Below are 27007 nucleotides of genomic sequence, written 5' to 3'. Positions count from 1 at the left end.
ATGGCCTTCCTAAGACCATCGTCAGTGATATGGACAGCCGTTTCATGGGCAGATTTTGGCAAGAGCTTTTCCGGTTGGTGGGGACGGAGTTGACACCGAGTACCAATTATCACTCACATACGGACGAGCAGACAGAGATAGTCAACAAGTGGCTGGAGGGCTACTTGCGTAACTATGTCAGTGGGCAGCAGCGAGCATGGCTGAAGTGGCTGCATCTGGGGGAGTACTGCTACAATACTTCACATCACATGTCCATTGGTATGTCACCATTCTATGCCTTATATGGGTATCATCCTTTATCTTTTGCTGACGTGATGTTTGGTGATAGCAAGGCTCCTAGAGCCAAGATTTGGATCCAAGAGAGTTAGGATATCCTCTGAGCTCTCAAGGATAACATGGCTATAGTGCAGAACCAGCAGAAGTTGTATGCCGACAAGGGTCGGGTGGAGAGACAGTTCGAGGTAGGGGGCATGGTCTACCTATGATTACAGCCATACCGACAGTCGTCACTGAAGCAGAAGGGGGCTGAGAAGCTCAAGCCCCGCTTTTATGGGCCACACAGGGTGATATGCAGGATTGGAGAGGTTGCATATGAGTTGGAGTTGCCCCAAGGTAGCAAGATTCATAACGTTTTTCATGTATCATGCCTGAAAAAGGCATTGGGGCAGCAGATGACAATGATAGATGAGCTACCACCCATGGATGATGAGGGGAATTTGGTATTGCAGTCGGAGGCTATCAGTGATACCAGGAGAGGCAGCTGCAGAGCAGGACGGTTTGGGAATTCTTGGTGAGGTGGAAGAATTTGCCGGATGAGGATGCCACTTGGCAGAGTGAGAAGATCTTGCAGCATCCATCACTTCAATTGCTTGAGGAAAAGCAACATTTTGCCGAGGGAGACTGTAATATTCCTAATTAGCCCTGGCTAAATGAATATTCGATTTTGTTTAATTTTTGCCTCTTATAGTTATTTGTAAATAAAAAAAGGTGAGGAAGGGGGACATAACTCACTTTTAGAATTAAAAAAAAAAAGTCACTTCCTAGTAGCTCAACGTTGTAACTTAAAGGGGAGCCAAGGGGGCCAAAGGGGGATGTAGAAATGGAGCCCACACAGACACATGGAGGGACTACGCAGGAGGGAAGAAACACGTGGCAAGAGAGGAATCACGCAGGAGGAGGTGAGCCTTGGGATTGAGAGAGGCAAAGGCTAGAAAGGAGAGAGGAGCCCTCTCATTTTGATCATTCAGTTATGAGAATTTGAGATAGTCACTTCGACTTAGAGCACGCTGGCTGTTTAGCTAGTCTGCAGCACTGTTTAGTGCATTGAGCGTCTCCGTTCGGAGATCTCACCCTTAGCCCCGGGGGACTTCGAGTGCCTGCCCGGGCAAGGTATTTCCATTGGTATTTTAGCTGGAGTTCATCAACATTTTAGCAACAATTTCATCAACGTTTTGGAGGACTGCGCAGCTCTGAGAGGGGGACGCAGTTCTTTCTGGCAGGAGTCTGGGTTGAGGGTTTGCAGGAGGATTTGTGTTGAGAGATTGAGCAGGGAATCAGCCCTTGCATATTGGATAGTTTTGGCAGAGGTTTCAGGCAGATTTCTGGAGGGTTTCATTCAGTGGCAGTGCAGAGCATTGAGGGACTGCGCAGAACCCCAAGGGGGTGATTTTCGGGGGTCGACTATTCCAGGAAAGCTTTCTAGGTTTTTCTGGGTTTCTTGAGTAGAGTTCGATTCCAGAGTTTCAGCATTTTCCGAGGAGGGGAACAGCCCCAAATCCTCATTTGATTTCTAGCAGCAGCAGCAGCACGACAGTTCTCCAGCAGCTTCCACGCAGTTCTGAGAGAGGCCATTCCTTTGCTATTCTGAGTGTATTTCTTCACTTGCCTTGTGCAAGTCGAGGTGCCATCTTTCTGATCACCTCCTGTACTCATTCTATTACTCAGTATAATAAAATGGCTTAGCATTTCTCGCTGCATTTCTTGAGTATCTGCTTATATTTCATGTTTACATTATTATATGCTGCACCACTGTTATTTTTATCATTTTGAGCTTCCCGGTTATTATATCATTTGTACGTATTTGGTTGGAGTTTTGCTGGGGTTTGAGGAATATTCCAAAAAGGGATATTACACCCTTGGACCTTGCTGGTTAAGTCAAAGTCAAATTTTGGAGGAAATTAATCCAAAGTATTTATTTTTGGAGTAATAAAAATGGTTTTTAAGAGAAATTCGAAAATTCCTCAAAATAAATATTTTCGACGATGGGGATTAAAAGATGATCAAATATTTATCAATGATCGAGATTATTTTGACGAGGATCAAGCCAACTAGCCATTATTTTCCACTTGGAGAATTTATCTATAAATTAGAAGCCATTTTGCTTCTCAAGACACGTGGATGATGACTTTGGTTCTAAACTGATGTAATTTTGTAACGTTGGTGTTAAGCCATTGTTCTGTTGGGAATGTTTGAATATCATAATAAAAGACTTTGGGGTTCAGTTCATGGTGTCTTTGTCTCATTGATCTGTGGTACGTGCTAGCTATGTGCTTTCCTATATTGTGCTGAATTTTTATATAAGCTTGTTATTTCATTTTTCGGTGATAAGAGCATTCTATTGGTAGATTTTGGGTCTATCTTAGATGATATGATTCACCGTGGTCCGTAACCTGACAAGTTTGCTTGAAAAAATATATAGATATTTTCAAGTACACCAGCCCTTGGGCTCCAAGTTTATAGACTGTGGACATAGGTTGACCTTGTTTGGGCTCCGGGAAATTTATGTGATTTTCTTACTTCGGTAAGGCTATAGCCTGTGATTAATACTCTATCTTTCAAAATACATTGAGCCATTGTCATTATTTAAAAAAATTATTTACTCAAAAAAAAATTACAAGCCTTGTATATTTGTAGATATCTTGTGAATATTTTGTAAAATAATTTTTGTGTAAAATATCTTTCTAACTCTTGTTTTGCAGCTATTGGGTGTTGGGTTGTGTTATATTCTTTCGACGACTAACTTACGTAGTTTAACGGGGGGTTAGAGGGGGGCGGTAGCCCCCCTTTTGTTGCGCCGATTGCGCAGCGGGGGGGTCACAGGGGGGGCGGGTAGCCCCCCTCTACGGGGTCCGGGGCAGCGCCCCGGGAAAAAAAAATTTGGACCCTATATTAGGTTGGGCGAACCTACCTATGGTTTTGTGCATGATTTTCGCACATGGTATTGGACGCGATGGTTTTTCGGTCCATGGTATTGGATGCTTCGGCATGTATAAATATGTATTGTAACATTGAAAGGAACAGAATGAAAAATCAAGCTGGTAGTCCCGGTTTTGGGATCCAAGGAAAAAATCTCTGTGCATATGTGTTTTATGGGTTATGCTCTTGCATTGTTTATTTTCTTTGTTTAAGAATTCGTATGCAGGTAATTTCTGTATAGGGTTAAAACCTACATTTGGTATCAGAGTTGTTTTGGCTTCAAGGGGACGCCTTTGTTGCTGAGGGGTTTCGCTCGGGCCTGTGGTAGACCTTGTTCAGTGGGAGATCTGCGAGATCGATTCTGGTGGTGAAAGAAGATGGCGAGCAGTGGAAAGATCGAGATTGAGAAGTTCAATGGTCAGAATTTTGAGTTGTGGAAACTCAAGATGGAGGATCTGTTGGTGGATAAAGATCAGTGGATCGCGGTAGATCCGGGTACTAAACCATCGGGAGTGACCGATGAAGAATGGAAGAAGTTGGATCGGAAGGCAAAGAGCACAATACGATTGTGTCTCAGATTCAATATTGTTGAATGTATCAGGGGAAGCTACGGCGAAGGCTTTGTGGGTCAAGTTAGGGACTTTGTACCAATCTAAGTCTCTGGTGAATAAATTATTCCTGCAGAAAAAGCTGTATAACCTGAGGATGAAAGATGGAGACTCGGTGACAGAGCATCTGAATGCGTTTAATACTGTGGTAAGTCAGTTATTATCTGTTGATATTAAAATTTCAGATGAAGATAAGTGCATCAGTCTATTGTGTTCTCTACCAGATTCGTGGGATAGTCTGGTTATTGCAATAGGTAGCAATGCAACTGCTTTGCAGTTTGATGAAATAGTCTCAGCCTTGCTGACGGAGGAGATGAGATGGAAGAATATGGACAACCAGAATGGTGATGCCTTGTCTGTACAAGGACGGTCCCAAAACAAAAACAAAAATAAGTCATCGAGTGGGAGATCTAAATCTAGAGGGAGATCTAAATTTCCAGGAAAACCTACAAAGGTGGTGTGCTGGAAATGCGGAAAGGAAGGACACTTCAGAAGGGATTGTAAATCTAAAGCTCCTGATAAAGGAAAGGGATCTGATGATGCTCCTTCTGCAGAGGCGAAAACCACCTCAGATGAAGGTGGGGATGTGTACTTGGCTTCTTCAAGTACACATGTAGATCATGAGGCATGGTTGATTGACTCAGGTGCATCCTTTCACTTCACTCCCCATAGAGAGTGGTTCTGCGAGTATGAGAAATACGATGGTGGTGATGTCTTCTTAGGAGATGATAGGAAGGCTAGAATCATTGGTCTGGGAAAAGTAAAGTTGAAGTTGCAAGGTGGAAGGGTTAGAACACTTCCGGGTGTTCTACATATTCCCGCATTGGCCAGAAATCTGATTTCTGTAAGCAAGTTGGATGATGCAGGTGTAAAGACGGTGTTCGAGAAAGATACCTGCAAGATGGTTCGAGGAGCACTGATATTGATGCGGGGAGTTCGGACTGGAACTCTGTACAAACTGCAAGGTAGCACTGTTGTTGATGGGTGCAATAGTTCTATGGTTCCTGAAAATGGAGTAGAAAATCTAGTGGTCTCTGGAGAGAAGACCATGTTGTGGCATCAAAGGCTTGGACATATTGGAGAGAAGGGCCTTCGAATACTTCATAGTAAAGGTATGGTAGAAGGTATGAATGATAGCTCTCTGGATTTTGATTTCTGTGAAAATTGTGTGTATGGGAAGCAGAATCGAGTGAGTTTCCCCTCTGGTGGTAAGAGGACGAAACAGATATTAGAGCTTGTGCATAGTGATGTGTTTGGACCTGTGAAGGTTCCATCACTGGGTAAGTCTGTGTACTATGTATCATTCACAGATGACTTCTCAAGGAATACATGGATATATTTCCTTAAGAAGAAATCTGAAGTCTTTGACAGGTTTAAAGAATTTAAGGCTCTGGTGGAAAATCAGATAGAGAAGAAGATAAAGGTGCTGAGGACAGATAATGGTGGAGAATTTTGCAGCAAGGAATTTGAAGAATTTTGTAAGAAGTGTGGTATAGCACGGCAGAAGACTACTCCATATACACCTCAGCAAAATGGAGTCGCAGAAAGAATGAACAAGACGTTGATGGAAAGGGCAAGAAGCATGCTCAGTGGTGCCGGGTTAGGACAGGAATTCTGGGCAGAGGCGGTGGATACTGCATGTTACCTGATCAACAGATCACCTTCATCAGCGTTGGAGGATAAGACTCCACAAGAAGTATGGACTGGTAAGAAACGCTCTCTTTCACATCTGAGGGTATTTGGATGTGTTGCATATGTACATGTTCCAAAGGAGAAACGAACCAAGTTGGATAGTAAATCTAAAAAGTGCATCTTTATTGGGTATAAGGATGGTTTAAAGGGTTATAAGCTTTGGAACCCAGTCACACGGAAGGTTGTGTACAGCCGAGATGTGGTGTTCAGAGAGGTAAAAGATGTTATTCAACATGAAGTCCAACCAAAGGAACCTGAGAAGATAGAGTTTGAGCCAAAGGAGGAAGAATCAGACTCTGCAGCAGAGGAGGAATCAGAAGATGAAGAGCCACTAACTCCGACTGTGAGAAGATCAGGTCGAGAAAGAAGGCAGCCAGAAAGGTATAGTCCATCTGCTTTCAGTTCAAATTTTGCTTTGTCTGTTACTGATGATGATCCCAGAACTGTGAAGGAAGCAGTGGATTCAGAGGATGGAAAACTCTGGAAAGAGGCCATGGTTGATGAAATGGCATCTTTGCACAAAAATGAGGCTTGGGATCTGGTAGAGTTGCCAGCTGGAAGGAAACCCATTGGCAGCAAATGGGTGTTCAAGAAGAAGACTAATGCAGAAGGAAAGGTGGAGAAACACAAAGCTCGGTTGGTAGCAAAAGGTTATTCCCAGGTGCCGGGAATTGATTTTGGTGATATTTTTTCTCCTGTTGCCAAGGTAGCTTCTATTAGATTACTTTTATCTGTTGCTGCTGCTTTTGATTTTGAGGTAGAACAGATGGATGTGAAGACAGCATTTCTTCACGGGGATTTGGAAGAGGAAATCTACATGAAGCAACCTGAAGGCTTTGTGGTGAAGGGTAAGAAAGAACTGGTATGCAAGTTAAAGAAGTCTCTGTATGGGTTAAAACAGTCACCAAGGATGTGGTATCAGAAATTTGATACATTTATACGGGGACTTGGCTTCACCAGAAGTAAAGCAGATCATTGTGTGTATTTTAAATTAATTGGTGACCGTGTTATTTATCTGGTCCTGTATGTGGATGATATGTTGCTGGTTGGAAATGACAAAGAAATTATCCAGGATTTGAAGACCCAATTGTCCTCCAAATTTGACATGAAAGATCTTGGTGCTGCAAACTATATTTTGGGCATGGAAATTAAAAGAGATCGGGCAAAGAGGAAGCTCTGGTTAAACCAGAGGAAGTATGTCGAGACAATACTGCAAAGGTTTAATATGCAGGATAGTAAACCGGTGAAGGTTCCTATTCCTGTAGGTGTGAGGTTATCTGCTGAACAGTGTCCCAAGACACAAGAAGAGGAAGAGGACATGTCCCGTGTTCCATATGCAAGTGCAGTCGGTAGCCTGATGTATGCAATGGTCTGTACTAGACCAGACATTGCACATGCAGTGGGAGTATTGAGCAGGTTTATGTCAAAACCTGGGAAGGAGCACTGGACAGCAGTGAAGCGGGTTTTCAGGTATTTGCGTGGCACTAGTGATTATGGTTTGTGCTACCAAGGAAGACCAGGATTGGACAGAGTGTTGGATATTCATGGTTTTGTTGATGCAGACTAGGCTGGAGATCTGGATCTGAGAAGATCTACAAGTGGGTATGTGTTTAACCTATTTGGAGGTGCAGTCAGTTGGATGAGTAAGAAACAATCTGTAGTGGCACTATCAACTACAGAGGCAGAATACATGGCAGCCACTCATGCAAGCAAGGAAGCAGTTTGGTTGCAGAGATTGTGTTCAAGTATGGGGTTAGTACAGGGAGCTATAAGAATAGACTGTGACAGCCAAAGTGCAATTTTCTTGGCAAAGAACCCTGCTTATCATTCAAAGAAAAAGCACATTGATGTTCAGTATCACTTTGTGAGGGATATGATAGAAGACAAAAAGGTGTTGCTGGTAAAGGTGGACACTTTGAAGAATACTGCAGACGCATTGACAAAATCTGTGAGCTCTGAGAAGTTCTCTTGGTGTAGAGAAACAATGGGTGTTTCAGGGCTGGAAAAATGACTAAGCTCTTCTGTGGCCCCTTGTGGAAAGAAAACAAGAAGTGGGAGATTGTTGGGTTGTGTTATATTCTCTCCACGACTAACCTACGTAGTTAAACGGGGGGTTAGAGGGGGGCGGTAGCCCCCCCTGTCCGGGGGGTTTGAGGGGGGCGGGTAGCCCCCTTCTATGGGGTCCGGGGCAGCGCCCCGGGAAAAAAATTTTTGGACCCTATATTAGGTTGGGCGAACCTACCTATGGTTTTGTGCATGATTTTCGCACATGGTATTGGACGCGATGGTTTTTCGGTCCATGGTATTGGATGCTTCGGCATGTATAAATATGTATTGTAACATTGAAAGGAACAGAATGAAAAAACAAGCTGGTAGTCCCAGTTTTGGGATCCAGGGAAAAAATCTCTGTGCATATGTGTTTTATGGGTTATGCTCTCACATTGTTTATTTTCTTTGTTTAAGAATTCGTATGCAGGTAATTTCTGTATAGGGTTAAAACCTACATTGGGGTTTGGGAATTTTTTTATCTCATTTGTACAGGTTAGCTTCAAGAAGATTGTGTTGGGGTTTTGAGCTAGATCTAGGTCCTTGAGTGTAAGATCTAGTCTCCATTTGATTTGTAGGGTCAACATCCAAGAATTTTGCAGTGATTTGGGCTTAATTGATGATCTGAGGCAAATCTGATGTATTTTGTAGGGTTTGAAATTTTTTAGGGCCTCTAGGCCTAGCGTTTTCCTCCTAACCCTAGTCATTGCCCTTATTAGCCTACCACGGCCCTATAAGAGCCACGACCCCTTGGTTTACCCCTATTGTAAGACAAAGAATCCTTGACATCCCTTTAGGCTAGACGACAGCCCTTCTAGGGCCTGTCATGAACCTCTTTAGATCTTTTAGGCCTGGCTGTGGGCCTCAACAACCCTCCTAACCCCTTGGCCTCCCTTATCCTTCCTCCGCTGCCTTCCTTCCACTCCTTCTCCTTTGCCACAACCTCATCTACCCTCAGTGACCTCCTTTCCTCCCTCGGCTGCCCCTTATCCCCCTTGGCCTGCGTTTCCTTAGGCTGCAGGCCTCTCGGCCTCCTCTTATCCCCCTGTCATGGCTCCTTTTTAGGTGCCATAGGCCTCTAGGAAGCCTTAGACTTGAGCCACAGGCCTCTAGGAGGCCTTAGCCTTGAGCCAGAAGCCCTAGTGGCCTCTGTTGTCTTAGCTGCAGGCTTATCTAGGACTTTACCCTTCGCTGCTGCCCTCATCTAGCCTAATGTTGGCCCTCTAGCCCTATCTTGACCCTCTTGGCATCATTCTACCTCACTGTTTGATGATCATTTGATTTCTGAGCTAATATTTTGGTGTTTTGCAGCAAATTTGGGTTAATTTTTGTGGTTGCAGGTGTCCTAATCTTGGAAGAATTTTGGGCAAGTACCACAATTACTTTCAAGCCTAAAGGGCCAAATTGGTTTGATCTCTCAAACCCTCATCCTCCTCACTGTTTACTAGCAACATTAATAATCTACATGACAGTGGTATAAATCTTCATAAAATTGGCGTAACATCAACTAATAAGGTGTCTAACACATTAATAAGTCACTTGTGCAAATTGGGCATGCATTGTTGGGCTTGTTTCATGACTGTCATACTCTTTGGGACTGCATAACAAGGTCTGATATATAACAGTGGCATTAGCATCTAAAGGAAATCAATTCATTAAAGATTTGGTGTTGGCAAACTAGTTGATTCAAGTGGGTTGTCTCATTTGCATTTTGGCATTCATAAGCATCTTCACCTTTGCATGCTAAGTTCTCTAAACTAAATTAACTTGTTGGTGTCCTATTGCTCATTGAATGTCACTTGAACATAAGTAACATAAAGGCTTGCTATTGCTCATGCTCTATTGATAAGATTTTGCTCATTGTGGAAAGCATTGTTTACATTTAAATTGCTAAAGTGATTTATTGGTGAAGTATCTCAATGCTAGTAAGAACACTAATGCTTTGGTTTCTTATGAGTTTCATTCATAGATTCAATTTTGCAATTAATAAGCTCACTCACATAAGTACATAATCCAATAATCTTGTTGAATGGTTGCTTAAGTGGATAAATCTAAGAATTTATTGGATATTGGTATCTCTTGTTGACATTAAAGATCTAAGTGTTCTTGACCTTAGGACTTGCTAATTGTATATCTTTTGAATCTAATTACAATATTGGCATTATGTTGTTGACATAATTTTAGAATTGCTTCTTATTATTGCAATTATCTCTAAGTAAACATTATGGATAAGTGCTCTAAGTTTTCTTATTGCCATTATTGTCATTAATTTATTGTCTATAATTAAATTGGATCTCTATTGTGGATGGAAATCTCTCTTTTTGACTTATTGATGAAACACTCTTAAGAGCATCTATCTTGTTATTATTCTTGTTTCTTGAGCAATTATATCATTGGTTACATCTTGTGGGCACTTGTGATATTGAGCACTTCATCTTGCGTTTAAGATTGTCTCTCATTTATTAAGTACTCTTGTTTGATAACTAAAGATCAATTGTAAATTAAGTACTTAAAATCATAAGGGATCTTAACCCAAGATCACTCAAAACACTTTGCATTGCATTCTAGGCCTAGTTGTGCATCAATTAACTTACCTCCAAGCCTGAGCTTGGTTGATAGAAAGATAGGGCTGTGAAAATTCATCAAATCAGAATCCCTACTGCAGTAACTGATGATATTTCTCCTAGTTGTTAAATTTACATGAACAAGTTATTTGCATTTTCCTACGACAAACATTGAAATAAATACACTGCAGCCTACACCATTTAAAAGAATATTTTGAAACAAGAAACTGAACAATAGAGAGATACAACACAAATAACACAGTGGTTTTTGGACAAACGTCCCCGGAAAAACCCAATGCAGGAAAACAAGTGCAGCAAATCTGAGGGTTTTTATTATTAAGCAGAAGTTATTTCTGAATACAACCTCTGGATGCCTTGCTGGCAATCCAATACAAAGAATATCAATCGGCAGAAGAGATTAGCGAGATTACCTCACTCTACACTGCAATTCTCAGTTGATCCAACTGTTGAACCAACAAGTCCCTTGGCTACTTCTGTGTTGCCACTGCACAGTCACTGTGTGGGTCTGCTTCAACCTTTAAGGCACTGTGTCACCTCTTTGCTGGATCGATTTGCTCTCGGGAGCTGACTCCATCCCTCCCAGCTCAAAACGTCAACCTCCTTAGCAAATTTCAGACCTCTGCGTCGAAGGCTTCTGCACTGCTCTGTGTGGGCCTTGCGTGAGCCCTTCCTGGATCTACGTCACCCTCTTTGGGCATTGTGCTGCCTCCTCTGTGTGTCTCTTTGCATCTCTACTGAGTATTCTTGGCTCCCGAGAAGATCCTCCAACCAAAACTCTCTCTACCCCTCTCTGTGTGATCACTACGAAATCACTGCACTGCCTCTAGCTTTAGCAATTCGATCCGACCAATCAACTGTCTATGTGTGTTCCAAATGACCCTCAAGCCTCCTTAAATAATCTTATCATTGACATTCAACGACCCAGATTAGAAGCTAATCAATGGCTACGATCATTTCTACTTGATCCTCGTCTTCTTCTAGAAGTTACACCCACAGTTAGATTAATACCCTTTAATTATTTTAATTTCCTAAGCTTATACTTAGGTACCCATTAAAAATAATTAATTATTTTAACAAAGCTGTCTCTGGGTGGAATTTCCCAAAACGCTTTCTGGGTTCTTTGGAATACATGTGCCCAAGCCTCCATGCAAAATTTGAGACTTAGAGCACATCCGATGCTACCAGAAATCAACACTCCCTCTTAGTGAGGAATTTGCTCTAGCAATGCCTCCCACTGAAGCATCACCTGACTTCATAACATCGTTCTCTACACTGCTAATGTTTGACATGATGTCCACCAACTACTACGTTGTTGTGGCAACTGTACTGCTGCTGACACTACCACTGTCAACACTGCATCCGTACTATATCTCCCTCTGAATTTCTACATTCGTGTTGTTGCTGGCACCACCACTGCCAACCCCCCATGCACTGCAAATTGTTGTTGCTACTGCATCTCAATGTTGAAGATCTGACTGTTGCTAGTCCAACGCTATCCTTCTGAAGCCACTACATTGATGCAACTACTGCTTTGTGCCTCCCTGCACTTCTGCAACTCTATACTACGCTGCTCAGATTTGGCGTTCTATCCACTGCATCTGTCGCTCCAACACTCCTTTGCACCATCTGACACTTAACCCATCCTACTACTACTAATCTAGGCTCCCGTAGCAAGGTATTGATCTAAGAGGTGGGCTCCTCAAGGATCCTCCCCATCTGTAGCTCTTTCGAACTACAACTCCAAATCAGTCCACCTCCCTCCTGAAGGTATCTCGGCTATCATGGTGAACTCCTCCTCCTCGATCTTTGCAGGTGCAGCCTACGGATCATGCTTCTCATCTTTGTCCTTCTTTATGAGAGGACACTGTGTTGCGTAGTGACCCATTTCACCACATCTGAAGCATTTGATCTTCAAGATGTCCTTTTTCTTCCTCCGCTACTCTTGTTGTCCCTTGGATGCAAGGGTTGCATTCTCATCCTCCTCCTTGGGCTTCGACCCACTGCTGTTGCTTCTGTCAAGCTTGCACTTGACTAGATCTCTCCTCAGCTCTTCCTGCTTGAGAGCTGCCCACATACTATCCCAGTCTGGCAAAGCTGCCCTGCCCAGGATGCTCTGGACAAAGACCTACCACTCTTCTGAGACTGAGTTTAGGGCCAGTCTCACCATCTCAGAACCTTGAGGTGTAGACCCCACAGCTGCTAACTCGTCCTAGGTCTCCTGAAGCTTCGTGAGGAACGGATCTATGTGCTCCCCCTTCTGCATTTGCGCAGATCTTAGTTTCTGCTCTAAGTACATTTTCCACTGCTCAAAAGATCCTCGATACAGCGTTGCCAAGGCATCCCTCATCTCCTTAGCAGTCCCTCTACTAATGACGTGACAAACCACACGAACCTTTATTCCATCAAAGATCATCCTCTTGGCCTTCGTCATTTTTGCCTTGTACTTCTTCAACAGATCTGCATCTATAGGCACAGCCACCACGTTGTCGACATAGGTCTTGAGAGAATGCTCATCTAGAAGGAACGACATCCTTGCCTTCCAGATGACATAGTTGGATGCTCCATCCAACCTGTCCTGATCTCTCAGCCCACTGGTTTCCATCTCTACCATGAAAATGTCGAACTGCTCCTCTTTGTTTCTTACTATTGTTGCTCAGCCAATAAGAAAACAAACTTCTTGGCGGGAAGTCTACTGAGGAAAAATTCCCTCACTGTGCTTCTCTTCTCTCTTCTGACGTCTTTCAGCCCAGCAATCTGCCTGCTGAAAAACTGCGTCCCACCAGCTCTTCCTCACACTGAGGCTTAGCGTTTCTCCCTCTGCCACAACAAGATTTCAATCTGGAAGCCCTTCCTCTCTGTCGACTCACTCAGAGAGAGACTTTCCTCGAAAATTCATCCCTCCTAGCTTGGACTGTGCAATCCCTCTAGGGATTCAAACTGCTACCTCCTGCAGCTATTTCAATCTCCTTTTCTGCTCAGCGTTGGGTTCTCTGGCACTGTTCTTCTTGCTTCACCTGCACTGCTCTGATACCATGTGAAAATTCCTCAAACCGGAATCCCTACTACAACAACTAATGATATTTCTCCTACTTGTTAGATTTACATGAACAAGTTATTTGCAGTTTCCTACAGCAAACATTGAAATACATACGCTGCAACCTACACCATTTAAAATAATATGCCGAAACAAGAAACTGAACAATAGAGAGATACAACACAAATGACACAGTTGTTTTTGGACAAACGTCCCCAGAAAAACCCAATGCAGGAAAATCGGTGCAGCAGATCTGAGGGTTTTTATTATTAAGCAGAAATTATTTCTAAATACAACCTCTGGATGCCTTGCTGGCAATTCAGTATAGAGTATATCACTCGATAGAAGAAATTAGTGAGACTACCTCACTCTACACTGCAAGTCCCGGCTGATCCCGTTGTTGAACCAACGAGTCCCCTGGCTACTTCTGCATTGCCCCTGCGCAGTCACTGTGTGGGCTTGCGTCAACCTCTAAGGCATTGCGTCACCTCTTTGCTGGATCGATTTTCTCTCGGGAGCTGACTCTAGCCCTCCTAGCTCAAAACGCCAACCTCCTCAGCGAATTCCGAACCTCTGTGTGGAAGGATTCTGCGCTGCTTTGCATGGACCCTGTGTGAGCCCTTCCCGACTCTGTGTCACCCTCTTTGGGCACTGCGTTGCCTCCTCTGTGTGTCTCTCTGCCTCTCTACCGAGTATTCTTGGCTCCCGAGAAGATCCTCCAGCCAAAACTCTCTCTACCACTCTCTGCGTGATCACTATGAAATCACGGTGCTCCCTCTAGCTTCAGCGATTCAATCTGACTAATCAACTCTTTGTGTGTTCCAAATTACCCTCAAACCTCCTTAAATAATCTTCTCATTGACATTCAACGACCCAAATTAGAAGCTAATCAATGGATAAGATCATTTCTACTTGATCCTCATCTTCTTCTAGAAGTTACACCCACAATTAGATTAATACTCATTAATTATTTTAATTTCCTAAGTTTATACGCAGGGACCCATTAAAAATAATTAATTATTTTAATAAAACCGTCTCTGGGTGGAATATCCCAAAACACTTTTTAGGTTCTTTGGAATACATGTTCCCAAGCCTCCCTTCAAAATTTGAGACTTAGAGCACATCTGATGCTACCAAAAATCAACAAGGGCCACTCTTCATCTTGTAGATTGAGAAGGATAGACCCTCTCTAGTGGTTAAAACTTAAAACAGTGACCTTGCAGTCGTCAGAGCCATAGTCTCTGTAGCGTCTGAGGCATCAGGGATGTTAGATTTCAAGGAGAGGTATCGTTAACCAAGCCTTTGCTTGCTTCACCTTGACTTCTCTCTACCACATATTCTTGAGACTAACCTCGAAACAACTAGGGATTAAGAGATTTACTTAGCTAGGTATTTAATTAAAATTAATCAAGATTCTTGCATAACACCTAGATTGTAGGAATTGCATTTCATATAGGATAGCTAAGCATCTAAGTGGTGGTTGTTCATTCAGTCACCTGGTATCTAATTGAGCTAAAACAGGTAGTTGACTCCATAAGGCACTAGTCTCATAAATAATTCAATCTAATGCTTAAAACTTGCTAAAATCAACAAAGTGGCTAGGTCATTCAATCGTGTCTCCCGGACTTGTTGGTTGCCAACGAGTCTTGCATTCTCTCATTTCATAGGGACTACCCCCCATAGCCTGTTGTTGGGAGAGAACTAGAACGGAGAAGTCAGGGATCAGAGTGACAGCGCCCAACCTAAGTCGTTGTTGCATCGTGCCTGTACAATCTGAGTGAAAACAAGGGTCATCAGGGCTAAAAGAGGATTGCAAGAGGAACCTGGCAACAGAGTTTGACATGAAGGATTTGGGGTTGATGCATTAATTTCTAGGCTTGGAAGTATGGTAGAAACACGGGGAGATCTTCCCTAGTCAAGGGAGATATGCTACAGAGATTTTGAAGAGATTTAGGATCCATGATTGTAGACCCATGTCTACGACTGTGATCACAAACTGGAGAAAGATGGATGCATCAAAGGACGAGGATGTTGACCCAACCTTGTCTAGACAACTTATCGATTCCCTCATGAATATGGTCAACACTAAGCCAGATATTTGCTTCACAGCCAACACTCTCAGTCTGTCTATAGCGGGGTCGAAGAGAGTGCATTGGACAGCAAGGAGGCACATTCTGAGGTATTTGCGTGGTACAATCGAGTATGGATTGAGGTTTACTCGAGGTGATGGTGTCAGACTATGTGGATTCACAGATGCAAATTAGGCAGGCAGTTCAGCGAACAAAAAAAGCACATCAAGGTGCTACTTCAGCGTTGGATAAGGGATGGTTTCTTGGTGTAGCATGAGCATAAGTTAGTAGCACTGAGCTCTGCAATATCAAAGGATGGCAACTAGTATATACTATGATAATTAGAGTTGCATCAGGCTTTCTGAGAATCTAGTGTTTCATGATAGGTCGAAACATAGGTATCCGATATCACTTCATCAAATATTGTGTGCAGCATGGAGCAGTCCAGCTACAACATGTTCCCAAAGAGGCGCAGGTTGCATATATACTCGCGAAAGCGCTAGGGAGAGCTAATTTCATATATTTCAGAGAACATATGGGTATAGTGGAGAACCCTTTTCAGTAGCAAGGACAAGATTTTTTGTTCTTAGTTGCAGTAGTTGCAACAGCAGCAGTAGCATGAATCAATGGTAGTGCAGAGAAGAGTTGGTAGTAGTACAGGTGGTACAGGGCAGTGTCAGCAGCAGCGCAAATGCAGATTGGTTCAACTACAAAGTGGCAGATGAATCAAAGTATGTGCAGTAGTTGGTGGGCAGTGACAGATTGTTAGAGTTGTCAAACATCAACAACATATGGGTAGATGTTATGAGAGAGAGAGAGAGAACACCTTCCTCGCTAAGAGGGAGTGTTAGTTTTGTAGCATCAAACATGTTTTCTACCTCAACTTGTGTCAGAGAGGCTAAGGAACACAAGATCGCCAAAACCCAAAAAAAATTTCAAGAGAAAACACCTAGCAATGGCTCAATTAAGTTAATTGATCAATAATTAAATACTTCCTAAGTCTAACGTAGGAAAAGTGATTAATTGACAACAATTAATTGAGAAAGGTAAAAATTCTCTAGAAACTCACACGAATCGAGTTGGAGATTATCTTATAGCTATTATGGGGATCTAATCATGGTCATTGGTTCACCAACGAGAAATTATAAGAGCAACTCGATGGTGATGGAGAGAACACACAAGTGAGGTCGAGTTCCTTGGCGGATTGAGCCACCTATTTGCATAGATCGACCAAGGGAGAGAAGTTCGAGCCAGAAGGGATGCAAAGACAGAGAGAGGGAAGCGGAAGTGAATTCTAGACGAATTTCCAGTTCTGGAGAGGCAGTTGCAAGAGGCCAGGTTATTCTAGTAGAGGTTGCAGAGGGACTGCACAGGCAACTTCAATGAGGCAGTTCGATTTAGCTGAGCAAGAGGTTGATTCAATTGCCAGAGGCCGGGATAATTTTCCAAAGGGCCAGAGAATTACTTCCAGAGGCAGCAGTAGGCAAGATGACTTGATCAAAGGCAAATTCAGGTTGTGCATGTGAGGGTCTGTGCAAGCACTGCGCAGAGGCCCGCGCAAGGGTTCTTGGAGGGCCAGTGTCCTAAAGTAGGTTGTGTCAGGATTGCTTGTGGAGAAGGGAAAAAATCCCTTGATATTTTTGGCCAGATTATCTTGCAAAGGGTTGCCCATTTGGCATTCAGATTGTAATCAGAAATTTCACTATTGCATAATAATAATAAAGTCCTTATCTGATGCACCAATTTTCCTACATTGGGTTTTTCCAAGGACATTTGTCCAAAAAGAACTGTGTCATTTTTATCGTGTGTGTGTCCATATATTTTCTCAATTCCAGTTATTTTCCGCAACATATTTTATTTTGGTGAAAATTGCAGTTGTGATTTTATTCATTGTTTGTCGTAGCAAATAAACTGCACTTAATAATAATCAGTTAGAAGAATAATTTTCAGTCGTTGCAATAGAGAGTGAAATTTTCACATTAACGTAGGGAAATATATTAATTAATTAGTAATAATTGAGACATGGTTGATTTTTCTCTAGAGACTTCTAGAAAAGTTTCTAAGTGATCTTAGTGATCGATTAGATCACTCCAAATCTAGATCTTGGTCATTGATTTCTCAATGATAGATTCTAAAGTAAATCGATGGGAAACCTTGGAAATCACGATCATGGTTATTGAGGTTTAACACCTGTGAGCGTTTCAACAGCGATTGAAGCAGTGAATATTTTCGAGGGTTTTCTTTTATCAGTATTCTTCCAGTTTTCGAGATCCAAAGGAGGAATTCTCACAAAGTTCTTCTGCAAACAAGGAGGCCGAGTTATTGAAGCCGTGAAGATTCCAGGAGTGCCATGTTTTCTCTGAGAGAGGCTGAGATTTCTTGTGTGGGTCATATTTTCCAGGAGGAGGCCATACGAGATTGTTAGGAGGGTTGTACGAGTTGCCAAAAGAGTTGAGAGATTGATTCCATCTAGGTCGTGAGCATCAAAGGGTCCAAGAGCCACACGTGTGGGGGCATACAGGTCATATTTTCTAGTGTGAGGCTATGTCAGGTTACAGAGGGAGGTTGTGTGTCTTCCAGAGGTTAGATAGACTTGTGGAGGTCAAAAAATGTTTTTATGGGGTTTCGCAAGTAGTATTGTAATATTTATGGATTGTAGAATTTGTCAAAGATAATAATAAAACCCTCGGATCTAAGGAAAGAGTTTTACCTTCGAGGTTTTTCCAAGGACGTTTTGTCCAAAAATATTGGTGTCCATTTTCTAATTGGTTTTTTCTCATAGTTTCTGCAACCTATTTTTGGTGAATATTGCAATCGTGTTTTTGTTTAGTTATTGTAGTAAATTAATTTTTCTCATAATTAAATACATTGGATAATTACTGGTTGAATACAATAAACAATATTTTTATCAAGTTTTCACAAATAGATGGGCCATAATTCATGACTATGCAAGAGAAAAGTGAGTCTCTCAAAAAGTCAACTCAAACATCTCTTCCAAGTAAAATTTAGAGGTGTATACCTTATAGGTGCATCAGCATCTCAATATGCCACCTTGAAAATCCCATCATCTGATGATAATCACAAGTTTACCTCTCATAAAATATGAGGGGTAACACTGAACATTAAACCCTACTCTGGCAATTTCAATTTCTAGTTTTTATTGTTTGCCCAATAGTTTCGTCATTTTGTTTTGATATTAGTTTAATATATGACGCCCTGCACCTTTGGATGTGCTCTAAAGTGGTATTGGACAAACAATGTTAGTATAATTTGTAATGTCCCAAATGCAGAAAATTTGGAACAGGCACTTCACATAAAACTAATCATGCATTTAACAGATGATTGCCATGTAAAATTAAGCAAATAAAGCACTGCAATCCCATAACACCATGAACAGAAAAATACTCAACATTATTATATTCGATAAACCAGGGTTTTACATGCACATACAACCCGTATAACTGAGATAAAAAGATGGCCTCAGATAGATCTACAATAATGCCACAAATCGGCCTCCAAACATAACTGAAAAACAATACGCTGCAACTTGTGAACCCTAGATGGATTCACCAAAGGAAGAGATGGGTGCTCGCCCACCCTCACTGAATCACCCAAGGGCTTCCGTCTTGGGGATACTGCTGGAGTAGAGAACTGAGTTTTCAACCTCACATACAAGAAACAATATCAAAACCAGGATGTCCTCCAATGGTCTCCTCCTCTTTTATAGATTTGATGGACTCCTCTAGAACCTTCTATTTTATTACTATTTTAATCATGGAGCACTTTTCCCTCTTTTATTTCAATCAATGTTTTTAAAATCGTAACCAGTCAAACCGGGACTGGTTAGGTCTAAACGAACCAGTTTTAGAAAAATACATTAAATAATTAATTTTTAATAAAACAAAACTATTTTTAAGATTTAAAACCATGATTCCATGCCAATAGAGACAAAATATGCAAAGTTTTCTTATTTACATACCATGTAAAGGTGAATATATCAAAATGGTACCGAGTGCAATACATATCATTGACAGAATCGTAAAATACATAAGCAATGACTCAAATAAACAATTTATTTGGTTTGCAATTTTATTGCCATAAAAAAACCCTTTATCTTGCACTGAATCACCATGATGAAAAGATATGGTTGTTCATTAATAATGAAAAATGGTTCACCCGCCTCCACCATGTTTGGCTCTCTAAGATCATCAAACATAGACCCTACAATGCTTTCTCTGTGCTTCATGAGATGGTCTTTGGCGCTAATTGGAATTGGAGTAATTGAGTACGCCAATTAGACATTTCTCTATTAAACTCTCGATATCCATGTCAAAGAGGATCTCCACAAACAAACCAATAATACAAATGCCATCTATGCCTTACAAATTTGTACACATCATGTAAACTAAACCTCAAATCCACCTTTATATATGGACAAGTGGGTCAACATGTTTTTCTTTCAAGCTCTTCATGGTCTCAAGTTAAACTACTTCTGGTTATATGGACAGGTCGGCTCAGATTTAAAACTCTATTTTAAATCAATTTAATCTTCAGTCTATATGTCTTCTCAAACATTCCTGCATCTTGTCTTAGGTCAGCCCTTAAACACGAAAGAAGGCTGGGAATATATATATATAACCATAACCACAAAAATGTTCCAAAATCATGCACCCTCTGTAATTCTGCTGCCAGGAACAGGATTGAGCATACAGTATCTATACAAGGGTTGATTATTCCTTTTCCTTCAATATTGAGCTTACCTTTTACTGCAACCAAAGTGTGAGCAATAAGAGGTGAGGTGTTCCCTTAGATAGGCTCAAAGTATTCTTTGTTACATGTTGAAAGGTGACTGCGACCATTGTTTCTAGTCTTTTAGCTGCTAGGCCCAAGGATGATCCAGGCATGAAATCAGGTTCAACCAATATTCTTTCTAAACTAGAGAACACATTTTGATGGAGCGCTCTTTCTGCTGATACATTTTGCTACTTGACTGTTGTTACATGTTTACTAGAGATTATATATAGTCTTTTGGCTGCTTGGCCGAAGGATGATCTAGGCATGAAATCAGGTTCAACCATAATTCATTTATAATCTGAAAAGAAACATTGTATTGGAGTGTTCTTTTTGTTGATACATTTGCTACTTGATTTTTGTTACATGATTCCTGGAGACGGTGTTAAATCTGGAAACAGTGTTAAATCTGCAGGCTGTCTGAGATGTTGAAATAGGACCAGACACAGTGCACTTACAGCCTTTAAATTGTGAATTCTCCAAACTTACCATCCTCAATCGGTTGGAATTCAACATGCCCTACAGGCTGCCAATACCATAGTGAAACAACAGACATGAAATCAGTACACTGTCTATGTTTTGTACAATCCAACATGCCTTCAAAAAACTTGTAATGAAAAATCCCCTGCTACCGAGTAACGTAACCATAATGCAAATTTCAACCATAGAGTGACACAAATTTTACTTTCCATAGCAAACTTTCTTCACACCACATGCCAAACCAACGATACAAATGGTGGAGGCTGGCATGGCAGGTAACCGGCTGGTTCCGTCCTAAACCGGCCGGTTAGGGCCAAAACTTCGCCACATTGCCTTCCTGATCGGGTTTTTCAAACACTGATTTCAATTAAAATATTCTTTTTAATGTGGGAAAATGGTAAATTGGCCATCATGTCTCCCTAGGTCACTGAAACTCTCATCTAACCATCCCATCATGTATATCTTCTCACTTTGGTTCCAACGAGCTATTACACTAAGGTGTTCGGCCACATATTCCTCCCAGAATGCCACCTTAAGCGTAATTAAATGAGTCAAGCCCACTAATAACTCAATTTTCTAAAAATTGTCGGAATGCGCCAAAACGAAATGCAAACTGTGGGGATGATGGAATATACCAAGCGAACGCCATTGGACCTCATAGAAACTCCTCAAAACTCCATTGGGACCCTTGATTACATAACCTGCTCCACGGACTTGGCCATCACCTACCTTGGAAATCCACCCTGGTTGTACTATGAAGAAGAATAAAAATGGAGACATGACATAATTTTGGATGGTTTATGAGTATTGGAAGGCTCTTGGGTCAAGGTTCTCAAACCTATCCATTACTCTGAAAAATATACTTGACCCACTTAAAATAGCTTTTATGGATTTCTGGCTTTTCTTGTGTGAGGAAAAATCATTTTATTATTAAAAATAGACGTGTATTAAATATATACTTAGTGCTCAATAGAAATTTGCATGGGAAAACATTGTGGAGCACCGAGAGTTAAATTTAATGCGGGGCTATGTCTTGTAGGCCAGCCGTAGCAGGGTCATAACAGAATTCTATATGATGCCAGCCTGCATTTCTCATCAAATTCTTTCCTTTTGTTTTTTCTAAGAATTCAGGCTTATATGTTACGGGTGCACAGAGCTAATTATGGTGTTACAGCAATCCTCTTGTTCAGGGGCATAACAAACGGAATGTATTTACTCAGTGATCCTAAATCTCTGTAAGTATAATGAATTATACAGGAGAAGGAGCACGTTTAAATAAGGAGAGTCCTAAACTAGTATATGTGTTATTCACATAAGAGATTTCATTGACGCTTGCTTCATACATCCAAAGTATAGTCAGAAGTTACTACTTTTTCAACAATAGGTACAAATCAAGATTCAAAAGTATTTACAAATCAGTGCCTGTTCTACACATGATTTGCAATCTTAAACCTTGTAATTGCATATCCTAAAAAATATAAAAGAAAATACATTCTAACTGGAGGGAGAAACAAAGAGAGGACCTTAGAACTGTACTCCTTGCATCATCCCGCAAGACATCAGCTACAATAATTGCCCCTATTATGCCTTCTCCTTCCCGCCCAACATAAACCACTGATTTTGACTGCTCCAAAGATGAAGACCCTGTGGTCTTTAACAACATTTTTCTTATCTGAGATTTAAGATCATCAGGTTCAGAAATTCCACTTTCTTTGTTAAAACATTCATGTACCCATTCCATCAATCCAACTGCCACTATAGTTCCATCTACTTCAGCCAGGGCACCAAAACCTGGCTCTGTAATTTGTCCTCGTGTAAAAGGGATGTCCAAATTTAAAGATTCTGCCTTGTCAATAATTGCTTTAGCAATGGGATGAGTAGTTGTTTTCTCCACCGCAGCAGCAAGTCTTAGAATTGTTTCATCATTATAATGCAATGCAGCTACAGAAGCTACGGAAGGTTTTCCTTCTGTAAGAGTTCCTGTCTATTCTTCATAAACACACGTAGATCAGCTTACATGAAACAGACACAAGGGACATCAAGCACAAATGGGATACATAAGAGCAATGCTAACAATGAAAAAAATATCATTTAATGTTATTTTCTGTAACGTAACATGTAAATGAATTAATCAACGTTGAATTGGAATAAATACTTTATCAAAGGCAACTATGTCAACTCCAGCCAGGCGTTCAAGTACATCCCCTCCTCGGACAAGAAGTCCACGTTTTGCTCCTGCAACAGAGTAAAAGAGTACTAAATTAATCAACACAAATCAATAAAGGAACCATTTTCCTGTATCTATTGATTTCTTGATTATTTATTTAATTCGGAAGCTACCATAGAGTTCAACAGAGAAAATAAGAAAATTTTGCGACAACAGGGCTTAGAGTAAGGCAGAATAATTTCTAAAATCATGGGATGAATTAAAAGGAAAACATAGATGGGAGAAATCAAGTTATGAAACATAGCTACAAATATTAATATTGATCAGCCTTACCAAGGGAGGTTCCAACAAGAACAGCAGTTGGAGTTGCAAGACCAAGTGCACATGGACAGGCAACTACCTGAACAAAGAAAAAAATAGTGACAAAACCTCATAATTTGAGTCAATGCATCATGATGTTGCCAAAATACAGAATGAAACTAGAGGAAGGTGAATTTCTATGCAAGCACTAAGAAATAATTTTGAAAGTTGATTTTAAAGTAGGATAGAGAAATTTCTGAAAATACCAGTAGTACTGTTTTGCAAAAGCTATTCATTTATAAGAATATCATCCATCAGTTTATAATTTAGATATACAATAAAGACTTCGGAATTTTTATCGTGATTGGAAGAAAAAGGGACTGGATTATGGTGGTTAGTATATTTGATCTAACTATTGGCAATGTCAAGGTATGGTTCAACCATGGTTGAGTCACTTCTATGGTCCATGGGAAGATTTGACTTTCTCTAGCTGGCTTTGCCTTGACTAGTGTTTATGTGCTTTTAGATGTGACCTGTTTGGATCATTTGTCGATTCAGACTATGATCTCTTTGGGCCATGTTACCCACCACTTCGTGGGTGATATCCCCAGGAGAAATTTTCTCCATGATGAGCCTGAGCCGGCAGCCCCTTGATGCCTCCTACTAGCTCGTTGTGCCTTTTCTATGCCACCTGAGCCAGCCATGTGGTCCCTCACCCACCTGTATTGATCGTATGTTTGAAGGTGGGCCTCCCGAATCTGAAGGTATGTCTTGTTGTTTGGTAATTGAGTATTGGGCTTACTTATCATGGATACTTCCGGGTATGGATTGATGGGGGGATTTGGCGGAAAGAGTGGACTTAGTTTGTGCTCCTGTCCCCTTGATCTCTTTTCATTGTTACCCTTGGATCTTAGTCCCGTGGGATCTCCTTTATTGATCATTTGGTTCTAGGGTGGTACTACTTGAAAACCCCCACATTTTGGGTGCGTGGACCCACTCCTTTATCTGCACATATCACTCCCTTTCCACTCACTATACCCCCATTCATCTTTTCTCCCACCTCGGTCCACATTCACATTCTAAGTCCACATAGGGCTAGCCTCCCTATCCCCTTTCCCATGCCTTGGGTCAAGCCTAGAGTGATGCCCCGGAGGTGGAAGCAATTAAAAAGAAAAAGTGAAAAGCATAAGTGGCCACATTTAACAGGAAATTGTACCACAAAATGCAAAATATGGCCGGGACAAAATAATTAGCACGTGAGCAAAAGCTGACACATGAGCTCTACCCCATCCATGGCCATCACCCTGGTTCCATAAGCCCCAAATGAGCCTCCTCTATCATTCAGGAACCCATGATTGTCCCAACCCCTGGAGGGCAATGAACCACCCTACCTCAAAAGGGGTAATCATTGTTGTATTATACACATCATGCTCTTGTCCTTTGAGCCCCGAGTAGTTAATTAAAGAAAATTCATAAAAGGAAAAAGGAATATAAAGAAGGGTGGAAAAATCAAGGTCGAGGTACCTCATGTACCACGATTTCTCCCTCCTATACATTATATACCCAGGTGTGGGCGTCCCCTTATCTAGCTACCCCTATGCCCCATTATGTGGCCCAGGGTTACGCCCCTCATTCCCTATTCCGTCTCATCTATTTGTAACTTGCCACCTCCATTAGAAGGATGTACCTTGGACATACTATCCCCTCTAACGGCTGAAACCACCTAATGAGGTACTTGGCTAAAGCCCTTTGGAGTTTGGAGACACTAGCACATGCCAAAGCCCACTACGGAAGGGCATACCATTATAAAGTGCCCACTTTGTTATCCATGGTTTGTAAGCTCCTTTACCCAATTATTCTAATGACTAATCGTACTGGAAGCCTAGGGGACGCATTGGATCTTATGCAGCATTGCAGGTGGTTTCCATTTGGGTTTCGATATGGGATCTTAACCCCCGGAGGTCCACATTGGCACATGTAGGGTGTGCATAGCGAGCCATGTGCCTCCACAGCAACAGGAAACACTCCACAGATCTTCATGGATGTTCAGAGACTACTAGTGATCCACGTTTGGGACAATGGTGACATGATTGGTACACTATGCCCAGCAGGCCCCCACAGGAGCCCACTCTTGGCAGGTGTCCCAACAATTGTACAATGTCATGGCAGCATTCATTCCACCACCTGGACCATTGCAAAGGATCTACAGACATCTCCGATTCATATGGAGACCCATGGGGTCATTGATGTGCTCTTAGACCCACTGAGAGCACCACAAGTCTACTACTTGGAGAACAAGGGGCCACCCTCTTGTCCATCATATTCTGAGGAATTTATTCCTCAATATGGCACTCCAGGATGTTACTGAGCCTTTGGAGGGTCCTACGACATGCATACATCATTGTTTGGCCCCTTATGAGGCTTGTTTTTACATTATGAGCTAGTATGGTGGGCTTGTCACCATTAGGAGTTATTATTTGTGCATTATTTTATCTTTAGGGGCCCATAGGCTAATTCGAACTCCTTAGGAGGCTATATATTGATGTTAGATACATTCATTTGTATCATCACTTGACTTGGGATCTCTCTAATCATAGAGAATTTTCGCACTTTTTCCTTGGTGGATATTTTTGGAGATGGATGAATTTTGATGTATGGATTTGGGCTATTTCTCGTCTTGGAGCTTTATTGAGCAAACGAAAAGCTGGTTAGATATACTCTATAACATTGTAAATAAAATTTGATGCTATTATGCTTGTTGTTGCATACTGCTAAAATTAGGCTACTTGCTGCATTATCGAAATGTGGAATTGAGCACGTTTTAGCTAATTTAATGTATGGGCCAATGTTATATATTATGAATGAAATGTCCTAGAGATTTATTTATCTCGAGAAGCTCGCATCTTTTGCTTTAAAGTATAAATGCTTGAAAGTCACTTTTCTTTTCTTACTATGTACATTTTATGAAGCTGACTTTCTGGGCCTCCTTGATCAAGAATCCAAGTTCTTACTCATTATCATCCTTGATTCCATATCCCCAAGTGAATTAAGCACTAGTTCCATAAAAAGGGTGATCACATTAACCTTCTTTTCACCATTTTTCCCCTTTTTCCCGAGTCTAGCCCCAGTGGGTCACCTAGGGCATCAATTTCCTGGCAATTGGCCCAAGGAAAAATTTCGATCTTCTCTAGGCTACTTCACTGGTGGGTCCCCTCCCTCTCCTCCAAATTTGAGGCCATTCTAATGGTGGAATCTTCAGAAATCACAAGCCCTAGCTCTAGGATCGAATTTTTCTTAGGCATCCCCAAAGCTAGACACTAATAAGATCAATTCAACCTTTTGAAGTAAATATTCTTGTTTGGTCCTTTTCCCTCACCATGTCTAGGATAGGAACATCATTGGTTGCTACATTCCACCCCCGAACCTGGGCTGGGTCCACATTACCTCGTGTGGACCCACTTAATAAAGACTATCTGTCAAGGACCATTTGGGAATCCGAGTTTTCCAAAGATTATAGGGATTGAGAAACTTGTTCATAAACCTAACCTTTCTCCCTCAACCCTCCAATCCTCACCCCTTATCCCTGGTGGACCAAGTCCCTTGCTTAAAAAGCAAGCAAGCTCTATTCTTCACTCCATCCTTCGGAAAAGGTTTTCAGGGTCACTTCTCACCTATCCATCGACATATACTTTACAAGTGAATCCTTACACTACCGGGAGTCCTCCCATCAGTGAAAGTAGTCCGTAAAGAGCAGGGATACTTAGTTGTGGTGACAGTGAACAAAGCTTCCATAGTTGCCCTTAACCTAGCAGTTGCCTTCTTAGGAACTCCTTTAGGTCCCCTGCTGGTTTGAGTGGTAACAGCCCAATCTATTTATTTTCCCCCTGTTACCCCTCTTGTCACCAAAGGCACACATTCTTTTTCTCATTTGCACTATCACCATTGTAAGTGTAAAATTTCCTTAATTGCAACAACCAAAAATTAATCTTCTAACTTATGCAATTTATTTGTCTTCATAAATTATTACAACAAATAACGGT

General features: G+C 41.5%; 1 protein-coding gene across 2 annotated transcripts in view; it reads right to left on the bottom strand.

The window, feature by feature from the left end:
- The window catches only part of LOC149254022 (copper-transporting ATPase PAA2, chloroplastic), a 407965-nt gene that overhangs the window by 121997 nt on the left and 258961 nt on the right, over positions 1-27007 (bottom strand). For both annotated transcript variants that reach the window (XM_089460050.1, XM_089460049.1), the window contains 3 exons: positions 23001-23067; positions 22656-22735; positions 22024-22484 (listed from right to left, as the gene is read on the bottom strand). In XM_089460050.1, coding sequence (XP_089316176.1) covers positions 22024-22484; positions 22656-22735; positions 23001-23067 — 608 coding nt within the window. The remainder of the gene's footprint in view (positions 1-22023; positions 22485-22655; positions 22736-23000; positions 23068-27007) is intronic.

This window comes from Pinus tabuliformis, chromosome 7, assembly GCF_031772625.1.
Source record: "Pinus tabuliformis cultivar Carrire ecotype Pingquan chromosome 7, CPIR1, whole genome shotgun sequence".
NCBI lineage: Eukaryota > Viridiplantae > Streptophyta > Pinopsida > Pinales > Pinaceae > Pinus > Pinus tabuliformis.
This window is presented reverse-complemented; position numbering and strand designations above follow the sequence as displayed.